Genomic DNA, 16,611 nt, shown 5'->3' on the forward strand with positions numbered 1-16,611 from the left:
AAAGGGTGAGACTTTTTTTAACAATGTGCAAATTATTTTTTTTCTTGAAGTGCAATAGTGTAAACTATCTTATTAAAAGAAAAAAATGTATGTGTTAATTGACAGTTGCGCAATAAAAATTGTGGCTTGATCAAAATGTACCTCTAGTACACATAATTACATAAATAGTTGACAAATGGTGCAGTTTAATTTCAATAGCATTAATTTTCAAAAGTATTAATTTTTTGTATTCGTATTGTGTACCTCTGCCTGCAAATAATTTTTTCAAATAAAATATTTTTTAAAATTTCTATGATGTTTTATGGGAATCAAAATTATGTCACGGTGGAGCATGTTGGCCCAAGGCACCAAACAGCCTACCACCGCCCCTGTCTTTACCATCTTCTGCAAGAAGGTATATTTTTTTAAAGTGGAAGAGGAGGAAATATAATCAGTTTATTTGCATTCAAAGAAACAAATTAAAAAATTTTGAAGAGAGTCTGCAGCAGGAGTTTATATCAGGACCTGCCTTTACATTAGACAACATGTAAAATCACACAAGGAGTTGTTGATTTTAAGTAGCAGTAAGCTACTTTATCTTCTTCAGTTTTGGTATTTATGACTACAATAACATTAAGTGGGTGTTTTCAATATCAAATATTATCACTACATGGTTTTATGAGTGCAATTTTATTAATTTACAGCATTTTTTTTTTTTTACAATTACAGCTTCCTCTATAAAGGCATACTTTCTTTTACGAGCTGTTTAATTTATCATGATTCTTTTTACAGCCTCCTCGTTTATAGGCATCTGTGAGATAAGACCTGAAAAGTCTTTGTTTGAATGCAGAGTTATGCTGCCAAGAATTATTCAAAACAAGTTTTGAATAACCAGATTTTAAAGCTGTTGACTAGTTTAGATCATTTGTATTTCTACATTTTTCTAAACTGTTGAGTTAAAGAAAATATTGGATTTTTTTCTAAGATAAAGTTGTTGGGTTTGTTTTTTTTTTTTTTTTTTTTGCCAAACCCTCATATTTTACGCTTCCACATGACTCCAAGTTTTAAAATTGTGAAATTGTATATAAATTCCTCAAGCCGTTATGTCTTGAATACTGTTATGTTATTTACTATTAAAGATGCAAAAAACCGAAATTTTTTGCCATAGAAATACATTAAAAGATATTATTTTTAAGCATTTTATTGCCTAAAATGCAATATCACAGCCTTCCATTAGAGTATGCTTGTTAGTAAAGGATGCATCTGAAGCTAAAAAAATACTTTTAATTTAATCTTGAATGCATATATCTTTGTTCAGTTTTGGCTTGATTACTACTCTGAATATGACGGGGTTTTTTCAGTGAGTTCTTAATTAGCTAACAATTATTTCAAATAATTGATTAATCATGATTGTTTCCGCCCTAACTCACGCTTGTTTTGTCTTAATTGTTAACATAGTCTTATTGCGATACGAATAAAGGCTAACAAATTTGGTTTTGCTGCTTTAATGTGGAAAAGTCTGATTCATTTCCGGCCTAATATCTTGAATATTGTGTGTTCACTGCAAAAACACAACATCTTACAAAGTACTTTTGGTCTAGTTTATAGTGCAAATATTTTAGTGCACTTGAAATAAGACAAAACTAACTTAAAAGTAACTTTTTAGCAAGATATAGGAGCTTGTTTTAGGTAATTTATTTCATTTATAACCAAACATTTCCCCCATGTTATAAGTGAAGTAATCTGCCAGGGGAACTAGCCATTTTTCCATCAATATTAAAGAATTATTTGCTTTTAAACAAACTCTTATATCTTACTAAAAAGTTATTTTTAAGTTAGTTTTGTCTGATTTCTACTGGACTAAGATATTTGCATTACAAACTAGACCCAAAAAAACTTGGTAAGACTTTGTGTGTGTGTTTTTAAAATTACCACTAAATAAACCACAAATAAAATGTAAAGAAATGCATAAGAATGAGTCATGCAATCAAAATCTTGGGATACCAACAGAACTACAGAAAAGTTTTTTTTATTTCTCGTTAGAAGAGCTTCAACTCAGATTGACCTCTCAGCAGGGAAGGGTGACCTTTACTACGCCGGGTCATAACGGCACCATGTCACTGTGCGTTAGTGTTGGAGGTGGTGAGATGGGGGGTTATTTATAACCAACAGGGAGGTCACTAATAACAGGCCAACCTCAGTAATCTTTGTTTAGACAATGGCTCAACCCCCCGTCCTCAAAACATCCTCAGAACCCACGTCTGACCTCTGGAAGAAGAGCAGGGGAATTGTGAGAACCACTAATCCAGAATAATGAGAAACCAAATGTGAAAGTCTGTGCATCTGTGTGAATTTTTATGGAGTTTGTGTGCAGAACAGCTTTTCTTTTAGGCATTTTGCATGAAAAATGACTGTTATTTAGTACTTTGTCTAGCAATTTTAGGATTTACAACACTTTACCGTCATTAATGTGTTGTGATCGTACTCCACAGCAGGAGCAAGGAAACTAGAATATATAAACATTTTTGTTTTGAAATGTCTCTCAAACACTCACTGCAAAAACACAAAATCTTACCAAGTATTTTTGGTCTAGTTTCTAGTGCGAATATTTGACTACACTTTAAGACAAAACTAACTTATAAGTAACTTTTTAGCAAGATGTCGGAGCTTGTTTAGAGTAAACAATTCTTGAATATTGGTAAAAAAGTACTAGTTCCACTTATAACATGGGAAAAATGTTTTGTTATAAGTGAAATAATCTACCAATGGAACCAGAACTTTTTCATCGATATTAAATTATTGACTTAAAACAAGCTCCTCTATCTTGTTGAAAATAACTTGTAAGTTAGTTGTCTTATTTTAAGTGTGCTAAGATATTTGCACTAGCAAGTAGACAAAAAAAAATACTTGGTACGATTTTATGTTTTTGCAGTGCGTGACTGGTCAAATAAAATAATTTAACTAAAAAAAGGTCAGATTTCAGTGATGTTGCTTAACACTTAAAATATAAGCCAACTTATGAGTTATTGCACAGATCAATAGCTTATAATAAATATTTAATACATTGGAACAATACAAACAAATCATGTTAAGGCTCAAATTAAATGCTAAATATACAAAGAAACTTATAAAAAAAATTGTTTTCTGGAGTTTAACAAATAGCAATAATTTTGGTTATTCTAAACAACCTAAAACAAGAGAAGTTTTGTTTTATTTAACTTCAGTCACAACTAAATAAAACTAAAATCCAAAACTTGATTGCTGTGTATTTTTCCAAACAAGAGATTCATGACAAACCCGACGTTTCCATGTCGCCGCGCAGCCTTGAACCAAAACCACAAGTCACAAAGTTTGTCGATAAATGTTATTTATTGCAGATGAAACACAGATGCACACTTTTCACTCATCTCTGCTCCAGCAGGTTCAGAGCTGGAGGTGTTTACGGTTTCATGTCGGGGCAAGCCCGTCTCCTCAGACTCTCAGGCACTGTTGGACATGCATGCAGAAACACGGCCTTGTTTGTCGGCGGAGTCATTTATACAGTCGGTCGATGGCTGCGCGGACTGGAAACGTGACGATCCCAGTCGCAAGCACCAAAAACAGCCGGTGAAAACCGAAGAAAAGCCGCTGCAGAAATTTAAGATGTTGGGATTTCAGTTCTAAAGCTCTGAAACGTGTCGAGTGAAATGAAACAAAACATCTTTGGCTTTTTGTTTTTGCATACTGACTTTTGGGTTTATGGGTGTAATTCTTCATCACCACAGCTGAAACTCATTTATATTTTACATAAAGCAAAACAAAGACAGCAACGTAAGGAGTTGGCTTAGCCAGGTAGCTTGTAGACACGAAAAGACATTAATTACAGAATTGATACCAAGTACAGGATGTCAGACTGCTGCTTTAGTCATAAAAAATTTAAACGCACCCAACTACAACTTCTAAATAATTTAAGATTTGTTCAATAAAAGCTAATTTTTCATGTTTGTTTTAGCAAACCCTTAAAGTACAAATACAACAGCTGAGATTGCATTTACAATGTAACAAAAATGACTTGCTGTCAAATGAAAAGAAACAATAAATTAATATTCTTTATCGCAGCCCTACAGTCAGGGTATGTGTGTGAATTCAGAGAAAGCTTCAAAACCTGAACAATTAATGCAAAAATAAAAAATAGAAAAGCTTTGGCTTTAGATCAGAGAATCCCTTCACACAGTCGACCTAATGAATTAGTTCAGAGTCACAAAAGGACTTGATTCAAGAAGAAAAACATTTAAATTAAAGTGATTTTGAAGGATTGTTACATTAAATTTGAGTCCAAACTTAAGATGAAGTCATCTAAACCAGATAATTACAGTGTTTTACAACAGCATCCAAACTCCTTCAAACGTTTCTGACTGAAACTGAACCGTCTGACAAACAAATCAAAACACTGCAAAAACACAAAATCCTACCAAGTACTTTTGGTCGTGTTTTAGTGTAAATATCTTAGTTCACTTTAAATAAGACAAAACTAACTTACAAGTAACTTTTCAACAAGACATATAAGCTTGTTTTAAGTAAATAATTCCTTAATATTGGTGAAAAAGTTCTATTTCCAGAAAGTTTCCATATGTTACAAGTTAAATAATTTGCTGTAGAAACTGGAACATTTTCATCAATATTAAGGAATTATTTATTTAAACAAGCTCCTTTATCTTGCTGAAAAGTTACTTATAATTTAGTAGAATTCAAATCAGACAAAACTAAGATATTTGCAGTTGAAACTAGACCAAAAATACTTGGTAAGATTTTGTGTTTTTGCAGTGCAGGCAGAAATACGGTGTTGGCAGCATCATTAATCTGTAAAACACACGAGATTGAGGGAGAGGTCACTGCAACACGACGACGCTAAAAACACAACCAGCCTCAACAGGATGGGTTGGAACCAAATGTACGTGTAAAAATGGTCTAGTCAAAGTCAATACAGTTTCCATCCAAACTGACACATTAACGTTTAAGAGGTGTGAATACTTTTGTAATTCTTCAAGTTATCAAGGTAAATATTTCAGATTTTGCTGCTTTTACAGAACATGATAGTTGAGGAAACAAACACGCATAATGTACATAAAACGCGCACACGCACACACACACACACACACACACACACCACAGTAATCAAATAGCTCCTCTTTGACTGCAGTACCAGAATACACAGCAAAGCTGCACTCATGGCTCCATCTGAAACAGTTTCTAGGGCTGGGCGATATGGATTATATTATATTTCACAACAGATTTGATCTTAAATATTTTCAAAAAGTGGCTTTAATTCAGTCATATGATCTCTGAGTTATACAACAGAGAATTATGGCCAGACAATGAGAATTTTTAGTCATGTTAGTGAAAAAATATGCAGTTTTACCAGAAAAAAAAATCTTAAAATTGCAACAAAAAAACTCGATTCAATGAGAAAAAGAGCTTAGTTATCAGTTGTTTTTGAAATAGGCTCAGTTGTTTGCACAATCACTTATAATTTAACACTGATGCGCTAAAAAAAGGTTAGAAAAAGTTTAATTTTTTAATATTTTGGGTTGTAGTTCTGGTAAAATTCCGACTTTATTTAATTTTTAAAAATCTTAGCCTGACTTTGATAATCCATCATAGAGTTGACCTGAATTCAAAGTCAGAACAAACAGAAGCTGCAGAACAAGCTTGTTAAACAAGATGGCCGCCCTCAACGTGATGACATCACTCTGAAATATGGAAACCCAACAAGTGCACAGGCGAAATTTATTTTTTTTCCAAAATTAAACCTTCAAAAACCAAAAACTCGATCGATTTATCGCCCAACCCAATTTATTTCAGACAAAAATCACTAAAAGGTGGAAAACAAATCACCAGCCATAATTTATTAAAGGCGAGTTATTATGTAAAATTCACATTTTGTACGTTTTTGTTCTTCCATTTGGGTCTCAGCTGCTTCTAAAAACAACAAAAGAGTTTTAAAGAAAACATCCAGCTTTTTGTTTGGAAATAAGTTTATGTTTTTTGGTGTCTGGAAAATGAGCCGTTTCAAAAACCTCCTGATTACTGAGTCACACTGCACCGTTACCTAGCAACCCAACTGTTTTTACCACTGTATGCGCTGTACAATGGCTGCTGGATGTGTTTTGTTGTTGACTTGCCATACAGAAACCACCTGCTGCATTCTTGTTGGTTGTGCAGAAGACTCCATGTCTGCTTTTCAAATATGTATGGTTGTATAATTGCACATCTGTTCGCAGCCTTTTTCAAGAGAGTGTAAACGTGGCCAGCAGCAGCTTATTTGGATTTAAAGTAACAGGAGGCCCTAAAACAGGAGCTCAAAATAGTCAGAGCTGACCAAGACAAAATGAAATGGACATGTTCAAAGAAGCATAATAGGTCACCTTTAAAGTTCACTTTTACAGTGCTAGAACCACTAATATTTGGTTTCTGTCCAGACAGTTCGGGGAAGAGCTGCATCGTCTACATATTTGTACATTTTATTGTTTATTATCTCAACAATATGTGGGAACTTGGTGGGATTTAGTCCCCTAAAACTTAAACGTCTCAGCAGGATTTGACTACTCTCATATACATATAAAGCTGTCAAACTGAATGAATACAAGGCAAAAAAAACAAATCAAAGCAATAAATACGAAGCACACAGTGCTCAAACTTTATCAGGTCACCTTTCTCTTCTTCAACTTTCATTTTTTTCCTCCAGTTTTCCTCTTCATCATCTTTCTAATCCATAAAAAAAATCCTTCCCAGACGCGTCCTGCCTCTCACTTCCTCCACCTCCTTCCTCCTCCAAATAAACATGCTACAGTACTCATCAGCAGGTTTCAGATTCCCCATCGGATCAAGCGAGATCAAATCAAAAACACACAAAAATCACAACTATACATCAGTAGAGACCCGCGGCGGTCGTTTGGTGTCCAGCATCGTGATTGGTTGATTGGCGTAGAAGATCGACTCCTCCCACTGCTGACCGTTAACGTCGTCTTTGGCCGTAATGAAACACCGGTTCGTCTGAGGAGAAATTATCACAAGGTTACACAAAATCCAACTTTAAAACATGCAAAATTGCACTTTAAACGTTTGAGAATCAAGAAAGATCATCAGTTTGTTTCTTAAAGATTTTTGTTCTTTGTTTTCTGAACTTTTCCCTCAATAAAAACCAGAGCAGCTGGTTGGAAAGGCCTGCACAAGATCAGAAAAAACATCAAATAATTCACTTTGTTTCTGCTTCTTCTAATTAAAACTGTGGGGTTAAATAATAACACCTTCACATTGTTTCAACTTATAACTTTACAATGTGCAAAATCATGTCAAACAATTAAAATGAACTAAAATCACTTGTATTTTCTGGAGAGGTTTGTCTAAAAAAAGAAGATTGTGTGAGTTTACTTACCGTTTCCCCTGTTTCCTGCCAGCTTTTTAACCTGCTAAACAGAAAATAAAACTTTCAATAAAGAGCAGAGCAACCTGGAAGTAAACAGAAACTGTAATAATAAGAGAAATTAAAACGTATTTTGCCTCCAAGAGATGAACAATAGGACAGAGAATTACAGAAAGACTAAGAAGAAAAAAATAAATTAAAAGAATAAACTTTAACTAATAAGAGAATAAAGTTTTACAAAAATAAAGTTTAAATTTTATGAGAATAAAGGCATAATATCAGAGTAAGGTAAAGAAAAAAATTGAATAAAGTTGTAATGCGAAAATAAAGTCGTAATAAAATAAAAAATTTGTAATGCCAGAATAAAATCAAAATATTACAAAATAAGTCCACATATTACAAAATAAAGTTGAAATATAAAATCGTACAATAGTTACGCTGATACAAGAATAAAGTCCTAATATTACGAGAATAAGGTTATAACAAAATTAGAATAAAATCGTAAAAATGCAAGAATAAAGTCATAATATATAAAAAATTATGACAATAAAACTGTACGAGATTCATTCTTTATAACTTTTTTCCTCAAAATTTTCCGACTTTCTTCTTCTTCGGATGTTTACATTACAAACTGTGTTAAAACCCTCCAAAGTTGTCATTATGTTTAAGAAGCAGCTATTTTGGTTGTTTTGGATCAGTATTTTTTATCGTTTTTGTCCTGAAATAATGAATGCAAACAGTTTGCATGTAGCATGTAGTCAGGTTGTCGTCGCTAACTGGAGGTTAGCATCATGATGAACGGCGAGGGCGCAGACGAGGAAGTGGATCTGGCACTTCTCTGCAGGGGGTCGGCCCTTGTTAAAAAGGAGCGGCTCCATAAAGCGAGGCTAATGAGAAGGCATGTTAACGAAGCTCATTACACACAGAGAGGCTGCAGACAAACTGCAGACACGTGGAGAAAGAACAGCAACCAGAACCAGTTTTAAATATGCAAAACAAGCCGGAGAAATTTGATCTTCAAGTCTCACTGGTCTACACCCTTTGCAAAACGAATTGTCTTCATGCTGTTTACCTCCTTTCAGCTACATTCAGAAACATAAACCTGATCATTTATTACAAGCAGCCGTTGACTTCAGCTTGTTGGAGCATCTGGAGAAAAATCATGTCAAAGTCCTTCCCGTCCAGCCAGGTGTTTTTAATGAAGTGGATAATAAAGTGGAGTTCTGCAACGAGCTGCTGGACTCAAAGTTCCCCCAAAATATTTACTAATAATTACTAATAATAAGAAAAGATTCCTGAGTGACTGGATGCTGCAAAAACCTAAAAATAACAGCTTTTTATAATGAACCATTTCTGTATATTTAAACTACTGAGGTAGGAAGATGAAAAAGAATGAATGAATGAATGAATGAATGAATGAATAGAGAAAAAAGAAATTAAAGGAAAAGGAATAAAAAGAAAAGAAAAAGTCAAAGAATGAACAAAAGAAAGAGAAAGAAATAAATTAAAAACAAGAATGAAAAGAGAACATAAGAAAAAAGGAAGAAGGAAAGAAAACAAAGAACAAAAAGAAGAAACAAGGAAAGGAAAGGAAGAAAGCAAAAAAGAAAGAGAAAGAAAAAAATAGAAGAGAAAAAGAACACAAGAAAAGAAAATAGATGGAAAAGAAGAAAAGAAGGACAGCATTAAGAAAAAGATTTTTAAAATAAAATATTTTTCCAGTCTGCCTTAGTAGAAAACACAAAAATAACTAAAATAATTAACTTACCTCTGTCTTTCCCATTCAGCAACCGCTCCTCTTCTTCTCGGCCTTCATCTGTTCAGATGTTAAACATCAGAAGCTGAAAAGTGTTTTATGACATACTGGAGGGAAACTAAACTAAATGTTGAGCTGTTCGTGTCAGAATGAACGGATAACGGACCGGAGTGCAGCTCTCTGACCAGCGACGACACGGTGTTGGTGATGGAGTCGGCGGCGACCAGCAGGTCGTTCCTCAGGTTCCTCCTCGGCCCTAAAAACATCAACATGTTCATTCATCTGAACACGCACACTGGAAACGAGACAAAATTAACTCAAAAGTAACTTTTCAGCAAGATATAGATATATTAATATCTCATTAATATTATTATTTACAAAAAATCATGTTGTAAAACACAATCCTTGGAGTTTATTTCACTTTCAGGTAAAAAAAAGTCCAGTCTCACCTTGAGCAAAGGCCTCCTGTACGTCACCTCCGACCCCGGCGAGGGAGTCCTGAGGGAGGTACATGTGAGCGTGAGGAGACGGAGTGCCGACCGGGCGGACGGCGGACGGGCTGGGTCGAGACGGGGAGGCGTGAGAAGAACCGGCCGCCTGCGCCTGCGGATCATCATCAACAATCCAAAAAAACACTTAACACTTTGCATTTAAAACTACGGAGCCCCATAGGGGACATGGAGGATGATGATAACATCAGGCTTTCATAAGGCTTTTCATGCATCTTAATGTCTCGTTTGTGAGATATCTGAAGGTTTATGTGTTTTTCTACAGAACAGAAATGCATCACAAACCTGTGTGCAAAATGCAAAAGCAGAACAGGCCAGACTGGGCTTTCCATCTCTTCAAAGATATAAACAGAAACTTTTCATAAACGGGTAAGAGAGAAAAAAGTACATCCAAACTATTTGAACTATTTTCACTGGATAAAAGCATCTTTTTTTTTTCCTCAAAAAAATAACTGGTAACAAATAAAACTTTTTTTTTTTTTTAAATAAGCAACTAGCAACAAATTCAACAGCTTTTCTTTTTTTTACTTAATAAAATAACTAGACACAAATCTAGCAACTCTTTTTTTCCAAATAAGCGACTAGCAACTAAACTAGCATTTTTTTTTTTAATAATTGAAAATTATGGCTAATGGATCTTCTTCACAGAGAAAGGTCAAAAAAGGGTGAAGCTAAAACTAAGCTACTTGAGTTTTTGGTAGAACAAATTTACAAAGGTTTTGTTTTTATCTTAAATGCAACATGTATGTATTTTTTGTATAATTTTAGCTTGATAATTGAATTTTTTTTAGTCTTTATACTCCAGTTAATGATTAATCAATTACTACATTAGTTTGAGGATTATTTTAATAATTGATTATTCATGATTGATCCGATTAATCGTTTCGACCCTAGCTGGGATGCAGCTGTATTTCTCAAAAAGACAGCTTATTTGAAATTATCTGATGTGAATCCCAGTTTTACTTCAGTGTTTGTCACACAGAATGGGCATAAACTTACTGCCTGTCGCTGTTCCTCATCCTACAAGGCCACAACAATGGCCGCCAGAAACAGACAGGAGGAAAAAAGGATGGAAAAAGGAAAGGTCAGACAATCAGAGCTCAAAAAAGTGAAATTAAAAAGGAGGAAAAAGAAGTTAGGAATGTGTTGCACCAAGGAGGAATGAGGAAATATGAGGTAGGGAAACTTTGTCCTCTACAACATGGCGGAGGCATCATGAGGTCTTTATTTAGACTGTGTGTCACCTTGAGCAGCTTCATCAGCCCCTCCAGCTGCACCATCAGCTCCCTCCTGCTCTCTTGCAGAGACGACATTCTCTGCTCCAGTTCGTCTTTCCTCTGTCTGGGACACACAAAGCAACACCTCGTTACCGTCACAGAAGTCAATAATCCCAGCACAAAGAGTCACTGAGGGCTGGAAAAACCCAAACGTAGACAGGAAACCAGCTGCACCTTCAACCTAATGCTCTTATAACAGGAGAATTCAGTGTCTAACGAAGATAATTAATGGATGCAAAACAAGAAATGTCACAATAAGAATAAAAAAAATAAACTTTCAAAGCTAAAATTAGGATTTTTATGAAAATAATTAGGAGGTCAAAGTACAAACTTTTCCACAATAAAGCAGCAGAATCACATTTTTAAAAATTTCTTAGCTTTTATTCTTATAGTAAATGAACAAAAAGAGAAAAGAAAACAAGAATCACAGATATATTTAACAATTAATCGTGATTAATCACTTACTGAAATATTGAACTAATTTAGCAATTGATTAATCATTTACTAGCGTATAAAATATACAGAAAATAGGCCATTTGCAGGAAAAAACAACATATTCAGAGCAGTAACTAAATTAAAACTGAACAAAAAATATATACATTTTGCATCAAAGATAAAAAATATCTTTGTTTGTAAATATGTTTTTACCCAAAACTCCTGGAGCTGCATAGCTTCATCTGTTTAAATTGTATCAATACTAAGGTTAAAAAAATGAATGTCAACTTAAAAAAACAAAAACTTTGATTTGGCGCCTCCTAGTGGCGGCTTTACAGCACATTTTAGCAAAAACTACTAATTTAAAAACTGACCTTGGAAAAAAAAAGTTAATTTTAAAAGCTAAATTACCTCTATCTGATGCTAACTATGATTTATTTAACAAAATAATACCCACCAACCAGCATTTCTTCTTTCTTAATTTATTTTTTTAAACTAAAAAGTAGAAACATGTTTTTTTGTTTGTGTTTTTTTTAGGAAAATCTACCACCTGCCCTTGCCATCTGTCCCAAGCTACTCTCCCTCTGGGCTACAAAAATAAACAAAAAATTTTTGCCAAATCTGACCAAAAAAGTAATTCTTTAAATTAAAATTGTAATTTGGTGATTTGGAAACATCTCAGCCAAACGTTCAGATAAAAAATAAATGTTTCATGATTAAAAGCTTGTGTGTTTTTGTTACCGGAGCTGCCGCAGCTCGGCGAGGAGAGCCGGGTTGGTGCTGCACCGCTCTGGGCTCGGCTGACACGCTGCGTCATGCTCGGCACGGAGACGTTTGATTTCTGCCAAGATCTCTCTGGGAAAAGAGAAAACCACGCTGGTCAGCACCGGGCAGCTTCTCAAACACACACCTCCACTGCTTCCTCCAGATTTCACTTAAAACATTAAGAAACTAAAACATGTATGGAAGCTTACTTCTCTGACCAAACAGTAAAAATCCCCATTTGAGGTAATGATACACTGCAAATCACAAAATCTTACTTTTATAATTTATAATATGGAAAAATGTCCTGTACTTTGTCATCAATATTATAAAATTATTTACTTAAATAAAGCTCCTATATTTTGATGAAAAGTTACTTCTAAGTTAGTCTTGTTTAAGTTCAAGTGTGCAAACATATTTACACTACAAACTATATCAAAAATATTTGGTAAGATTTTGTGTTTTTGCAGTGTAGACAATACTTTTCAGTCAAGAACAATGTTGCTTCATCTGTCTTAAAAACTGGCAGATTGAAAGTAATTCTTTACTTTTGTCAACATGTTTCTTCTGACTGGATGCAGTAAAATGTGATGGAGAATCTGCGCACTGCAAAAACAGACTTCTAAAGTTTCTCGTGCAAATATCTCAGTGCACATGAAATTAAATTATATTTTCTCAAAGTGATAATCCATTTTACACCAGAAACAAACTTCTTAACTCTGAGTAGAACATTTTCTCTGCATTCATTTATATATTTTATATTTTAACATATTTGCATGTGCAATCTTGTTATTTGTTTATTTATATTCAGCCATACTGAATTACTTAAATCACTCTTAGGTATATATATTTTAATAAGTTTGAGCTCTTTTTGTTATATTTGTTTTTTTGATGAAGTAGGTTGTCAGTTAATAAATTTCCCCTAGGGATGAATAAAGTATGTTCTATTCTATTAGTTGAATAAAAATATATTTACATGTACTGAGGTGTGAATAATTTTCGCTGTAACTGAATTGATTCCAGACTTTAGGCTTTTATTTGTATTATAATTTTAAACCTTTTAATTCCACTTTACAATATCTGGTTTATCATAACACCAAAGTAAATATTTTTGTGGTTGTAATGGGACAAAAGGCAAGACGTTTAACTCTAACGACATCTGTACCTGTTTTTGCACTCCAGCTGAGCGATGAGCTCCCTCTTCTGTTTGTTCACATCAAAGTTGATGCTCCTTGTTGGAATCATCTGAAACACACACACATCACTTTCTTCATTAATAAAAAAGCGTTGTATTGATCCACTTTAGTGGATTATTTCTCACTCACCCCTGTGCTTTCTGTCTCTGCCAGTCGAGACGTGTAGCGAGCGATAAGTTTGTGCTCCTCATCCTGCCTGCCGGGACTGTCGACGCCACTGAAACGCACAAACATTTGGCTCAGGGCTCAAACGATTAATCTGATTAATCATAATGAACCGATTATTGACATAATCGTCAACTGATTTAGTAAATAATTTATTGTTAACTGGAGACTAAAAAAAAGGTAGTTGATGAAATATTGCATAAAAAAAGACGCAAGTGGCTAAATGGAAAAATTTGCAGAATGTGCCTTTTTACCGATTAATCGTTAGAACAATTGATCGAATAATTGATTGTTAAAATAATTATCATTGTTTGGTTGGTAAAAACAAAAGTTAACATAATAAGGCTCAAAAGCTAATCAAAGTCTAAAAGAGAAACTTTGTTTGTTTGTTTTTATTTAATTAAAGTTCATTTCCCAGCACTTCCAAGTGTTTCTGGATTTGTATCCCTCTTCCTGAGCCTTAGAAGTAGGTGAAGTACTTCCTGAAACTTTTGGGCACTTCATCGTTGTCCCCCGTTTGACCCAGAAAACTAATTTGAATATTTTCAGGGCCATTTGTCGATTCCAAATTTAGCCTAAATGAAAACGTTAACATTCAGGCTTCATTAGCCTGTTTTGATCATCTATAGAAAATGTTCCTAAGGTAATTTCCTGCTGTTTCACACCTGACTGAAATGAATGGATGTAAATTACAGACATCTCTGTAACTTTAGAAACACAATGAAAAAAAAAGGTCAAACAAAAATCTTCTGCTGTTCACGTGTGAGCAGACCAAAATACGCAGCAAAGTTGTAAAAACAAAGAGCTGTTCCCTCTGAGTCTGGAGACCGTTCAAAAGAATCGAATCGTTCGTGAACGACGCATCAAATCTCTCCGCAGCTATAACTTAGCTTCCTCTGTAATCCTGACGTTGTTTTCTTTCCATCGGTATCTTCAGCTTTTCTTGTGAGTAACCCGGTTTTAAACCACTTATTCACTACTATTTTTAAACACAATCCTCTGGTAAGCTAGCTGTAGCGTCGCACTTTGAACTGACGTCACGGCAAATAAACGGTCGTTTATACATGCAGTACCTTGCTGGCCACCAGGGGGCGGCCGAGGACCACAGTTTGAGAAAGACTGCTATAGAGGTATAAGTGGATATAAATTAATAGGGTTTTTTTTCCCACATTTTTATTCATAATTTTCTTTCTGAAAAATTCACCCATCGCTGTTTATCTCTAAATAATCATTTGCATACTGCAAAAGCACAAAACCTTACATTTTTATTTAGTTTCTAGAGCAAATGATACCAGCTCCACTGAGATTATTTCACTTACAAGATGGGAAAAATGTCTTGTTAAAAGTGAAATAATCTGCCACTATAACTAGAACTTTTCAAATCAATAATGCTGACTTAAAACAAGCTCCTACATGTTGCTGAGAAGTTACACATGAATAGGGCTGTAACTAATGATTATTTTAGTTATTTATTACTGGTAAACTCCTGTCCCAACCCTCGCTGGTGTGTTGGTGCTTCTCTCACCAGGGGCCGCTCTGCAGTCGATTGACATACGCTGCAATCAGAGCGTGTTCCTCGTTCATCCTCTGAGCTGCTGCCAAGCTGGGTGGAAAGAGAAACGGACGGTCAGAATCCCTCCAGTTCATTCATTTACAATTTTAAGTGATTTGATCTTCTATTTCTAAGAATGCAAGATTAAAATCAATAGATTGGATGGGTTACATCATGTTAAATAGAACTTTTTCTAAATAATTTCTTTAAAAGAACATTTTTAATATTTTTTGGCACGCCGTAGCTACTAATGTGGCCCTTTGGACTCCAGAGGAATGCATAAATAAAACCTTTAACATAATAGTTGTGTGCTTAAATAATATTGTATTGTTTTTTCCATGTTTATGCAACATCAAGAGATCCCCACATCTTTTTACTATAATGATTAAATTGCGAGTTTACTGCAAATTTCCCACCAAAATGGTCAGACGTATGTATGTAATGCTAACTCCCACCTGCAGGTGGCAGTATTACTGACTTCTACTATACTGGTTCCTCTGGTTTACTTGATGTCAAGTAATAATCCATCAAACAAAAAGTCACATTTACCCTCATACATATGTGTAAATATTAAAAAATATTATGCAGAAATGTCTAAATTAGCTCCACAAATCAGTGATTTTGATCAGTGAAAAAGATCAACTCCTGGAGGGACTGATCAGCTCGACTGTTTTAACCTTGATAGCCAAACAGAAAGCAAACAGTGAAGTTAATATTTCTCTACTCTGTGTCACTCTTTACCTCTTGGACGACTCTGGTACCGCTGAAGACAGCAACATGGCCTCACTGGTGTTCCCAACTGGTCTGGAGGGGCTGAATAACAAACATGCATAACCATAAAGGCCTCGACATCAGCAGTTTAAAAGCATAGACCTCCCTCTCAGAAAACACACACATTCTCTCACACTCTCATACCCACACAGAAAGTCACGTGGTTCTGAGTGCATTCATGCAACAGCGAATCGTTATATAGTCTGAGCAAACACAGACAGGCCAAAGATCGGCAGAGGGAGAGAAAACTGAAAGAAAGAGGGGAAGAAAATGCACAAATTTGGAAATTATCTGTGTAGAAACCAATTTAAAAAGTAAGTCTTCACAACGATCATTATTATACTCACATATGTGGCTCCCTGAGTATAACGCCTGCAGGTCGGTAACGACCCAGTCTGCAGCCGTTTGGACAATCAAACAGCAAAGATCCACCAAGAGGGCGGAGCGACTAGAGCATTTCGCTCAGAGAGGAGGGTCTGCGACTCTATCAGTCCTATCTGAATGTCCTATTAGCATATGAATATGTTTCATGTTGCTCAGGAGTCTACTAATTAACCAGAAAGCAAATTATTTTGTTCTTAAATAAAATAACTCCTCCAATATTTTCTAATGTCTGCTTTACTGACTTCTGCAATAATCGATCCATCCTGATTAACTGTCTCAGCGCTAGTGTTCAGTAAGTTCACACTAACTGCACTTTTTCAGTCGTCCAACAGTTACAAAACAAAGACGATCTGCTCCTAACTTTTACATGCAACACAAAGTAAATGCAGTTTTTAATGCTTGTTGTTTGGCTTCTACGATAAA

General features: G+C 34.8%; 1 protein-coding gene across 8 annotated transcripts in view; it reads right to left on the reverse strand.

Moving 5' to 3' along the window:
* Window positions 1-6,458: 6,458 nt before the first annotated feature.
* Window positions 6,459-16,611, reverse strand: part of LOC106945226 (dystrobrevin beta-like) — a 36,011-nt gene continuing 25,858 nt past the window's right edge. For 4 of the 8 annotated variants that reach the window (XM_015028778.1, XM_015028779.1, XM_015028775.1 and 1 more), the window contains 12 exons: window positions 15,775-15,846; window positions 15,007-15,084; window positions 13,446-13,533; window positions 13,286-13,365; window positions 12,100-12,213; window positions 10,891-10,987; window positions 10,646-10,666; window positions 9,587-9,740; window positions 9,304-9,393; window positions 9,150-9,197; window positions 7,404-7,427; window positions 6,459-7,012 (listed from right to left, as the gene is read on the reverse strand). In XM_015028778.1, coding sequence (XP_014884264.1) covers window positions 7,420-7,427; window positions 9,150-9,197; window positions 9,304-9,393; window positions 9,587-9,740; window positions 10,646-10,666; window positions 10,891-10,987; window positions 12,100-12,213; window positions 13,286-13,365; window positions 13,446-13,533; window positions 15,007-15,084; window positions 15,775-15,846 — 850 coding nt within the window. In that variant the 3' untranslated portion in view covers window positions 6,459-7,012; window positions 7,404-7,419. Of the gene's footprint in view, window positions 7,013-7,393; window positions 7,428-9,149; window positions 9,198-9,303; window positions 9,394-9,586; window positions 9,741-10,645; window positions 10,667-10,890; window positions 10,988-12,099; window positions 12,214-13,285; window positions 13,366-13,445; window positions 13,534-15,006; window positions 15,085-15,774; window positions 15,847-16,611 lie in introns of all 8 variants that reach the window. The other 4 variants (XM_015028781.1, XM_015028780.1, XM_015028776.1 and 1 more) reach the window with 4 other exon arrangements.

This window comes from Poecilia latipinna, unplaced genomic scaffold, assembly GCF_001443285.1.
Source record: "Poecilia latipinna isolate Pla-1442-1.1 unplaced genomic scaffold, P_latipinna-1.0 Scaffold134, whole genome shotgun sequence".
In the NCBI taxonomy this organism is placed as follows: domain Eukaryota; kingdom Metazoa; phylum Chordata; class Actinopteri; order Cyprinodontiformes; family Poeciliidae; genus Poecilia; species Poecilia latipinna.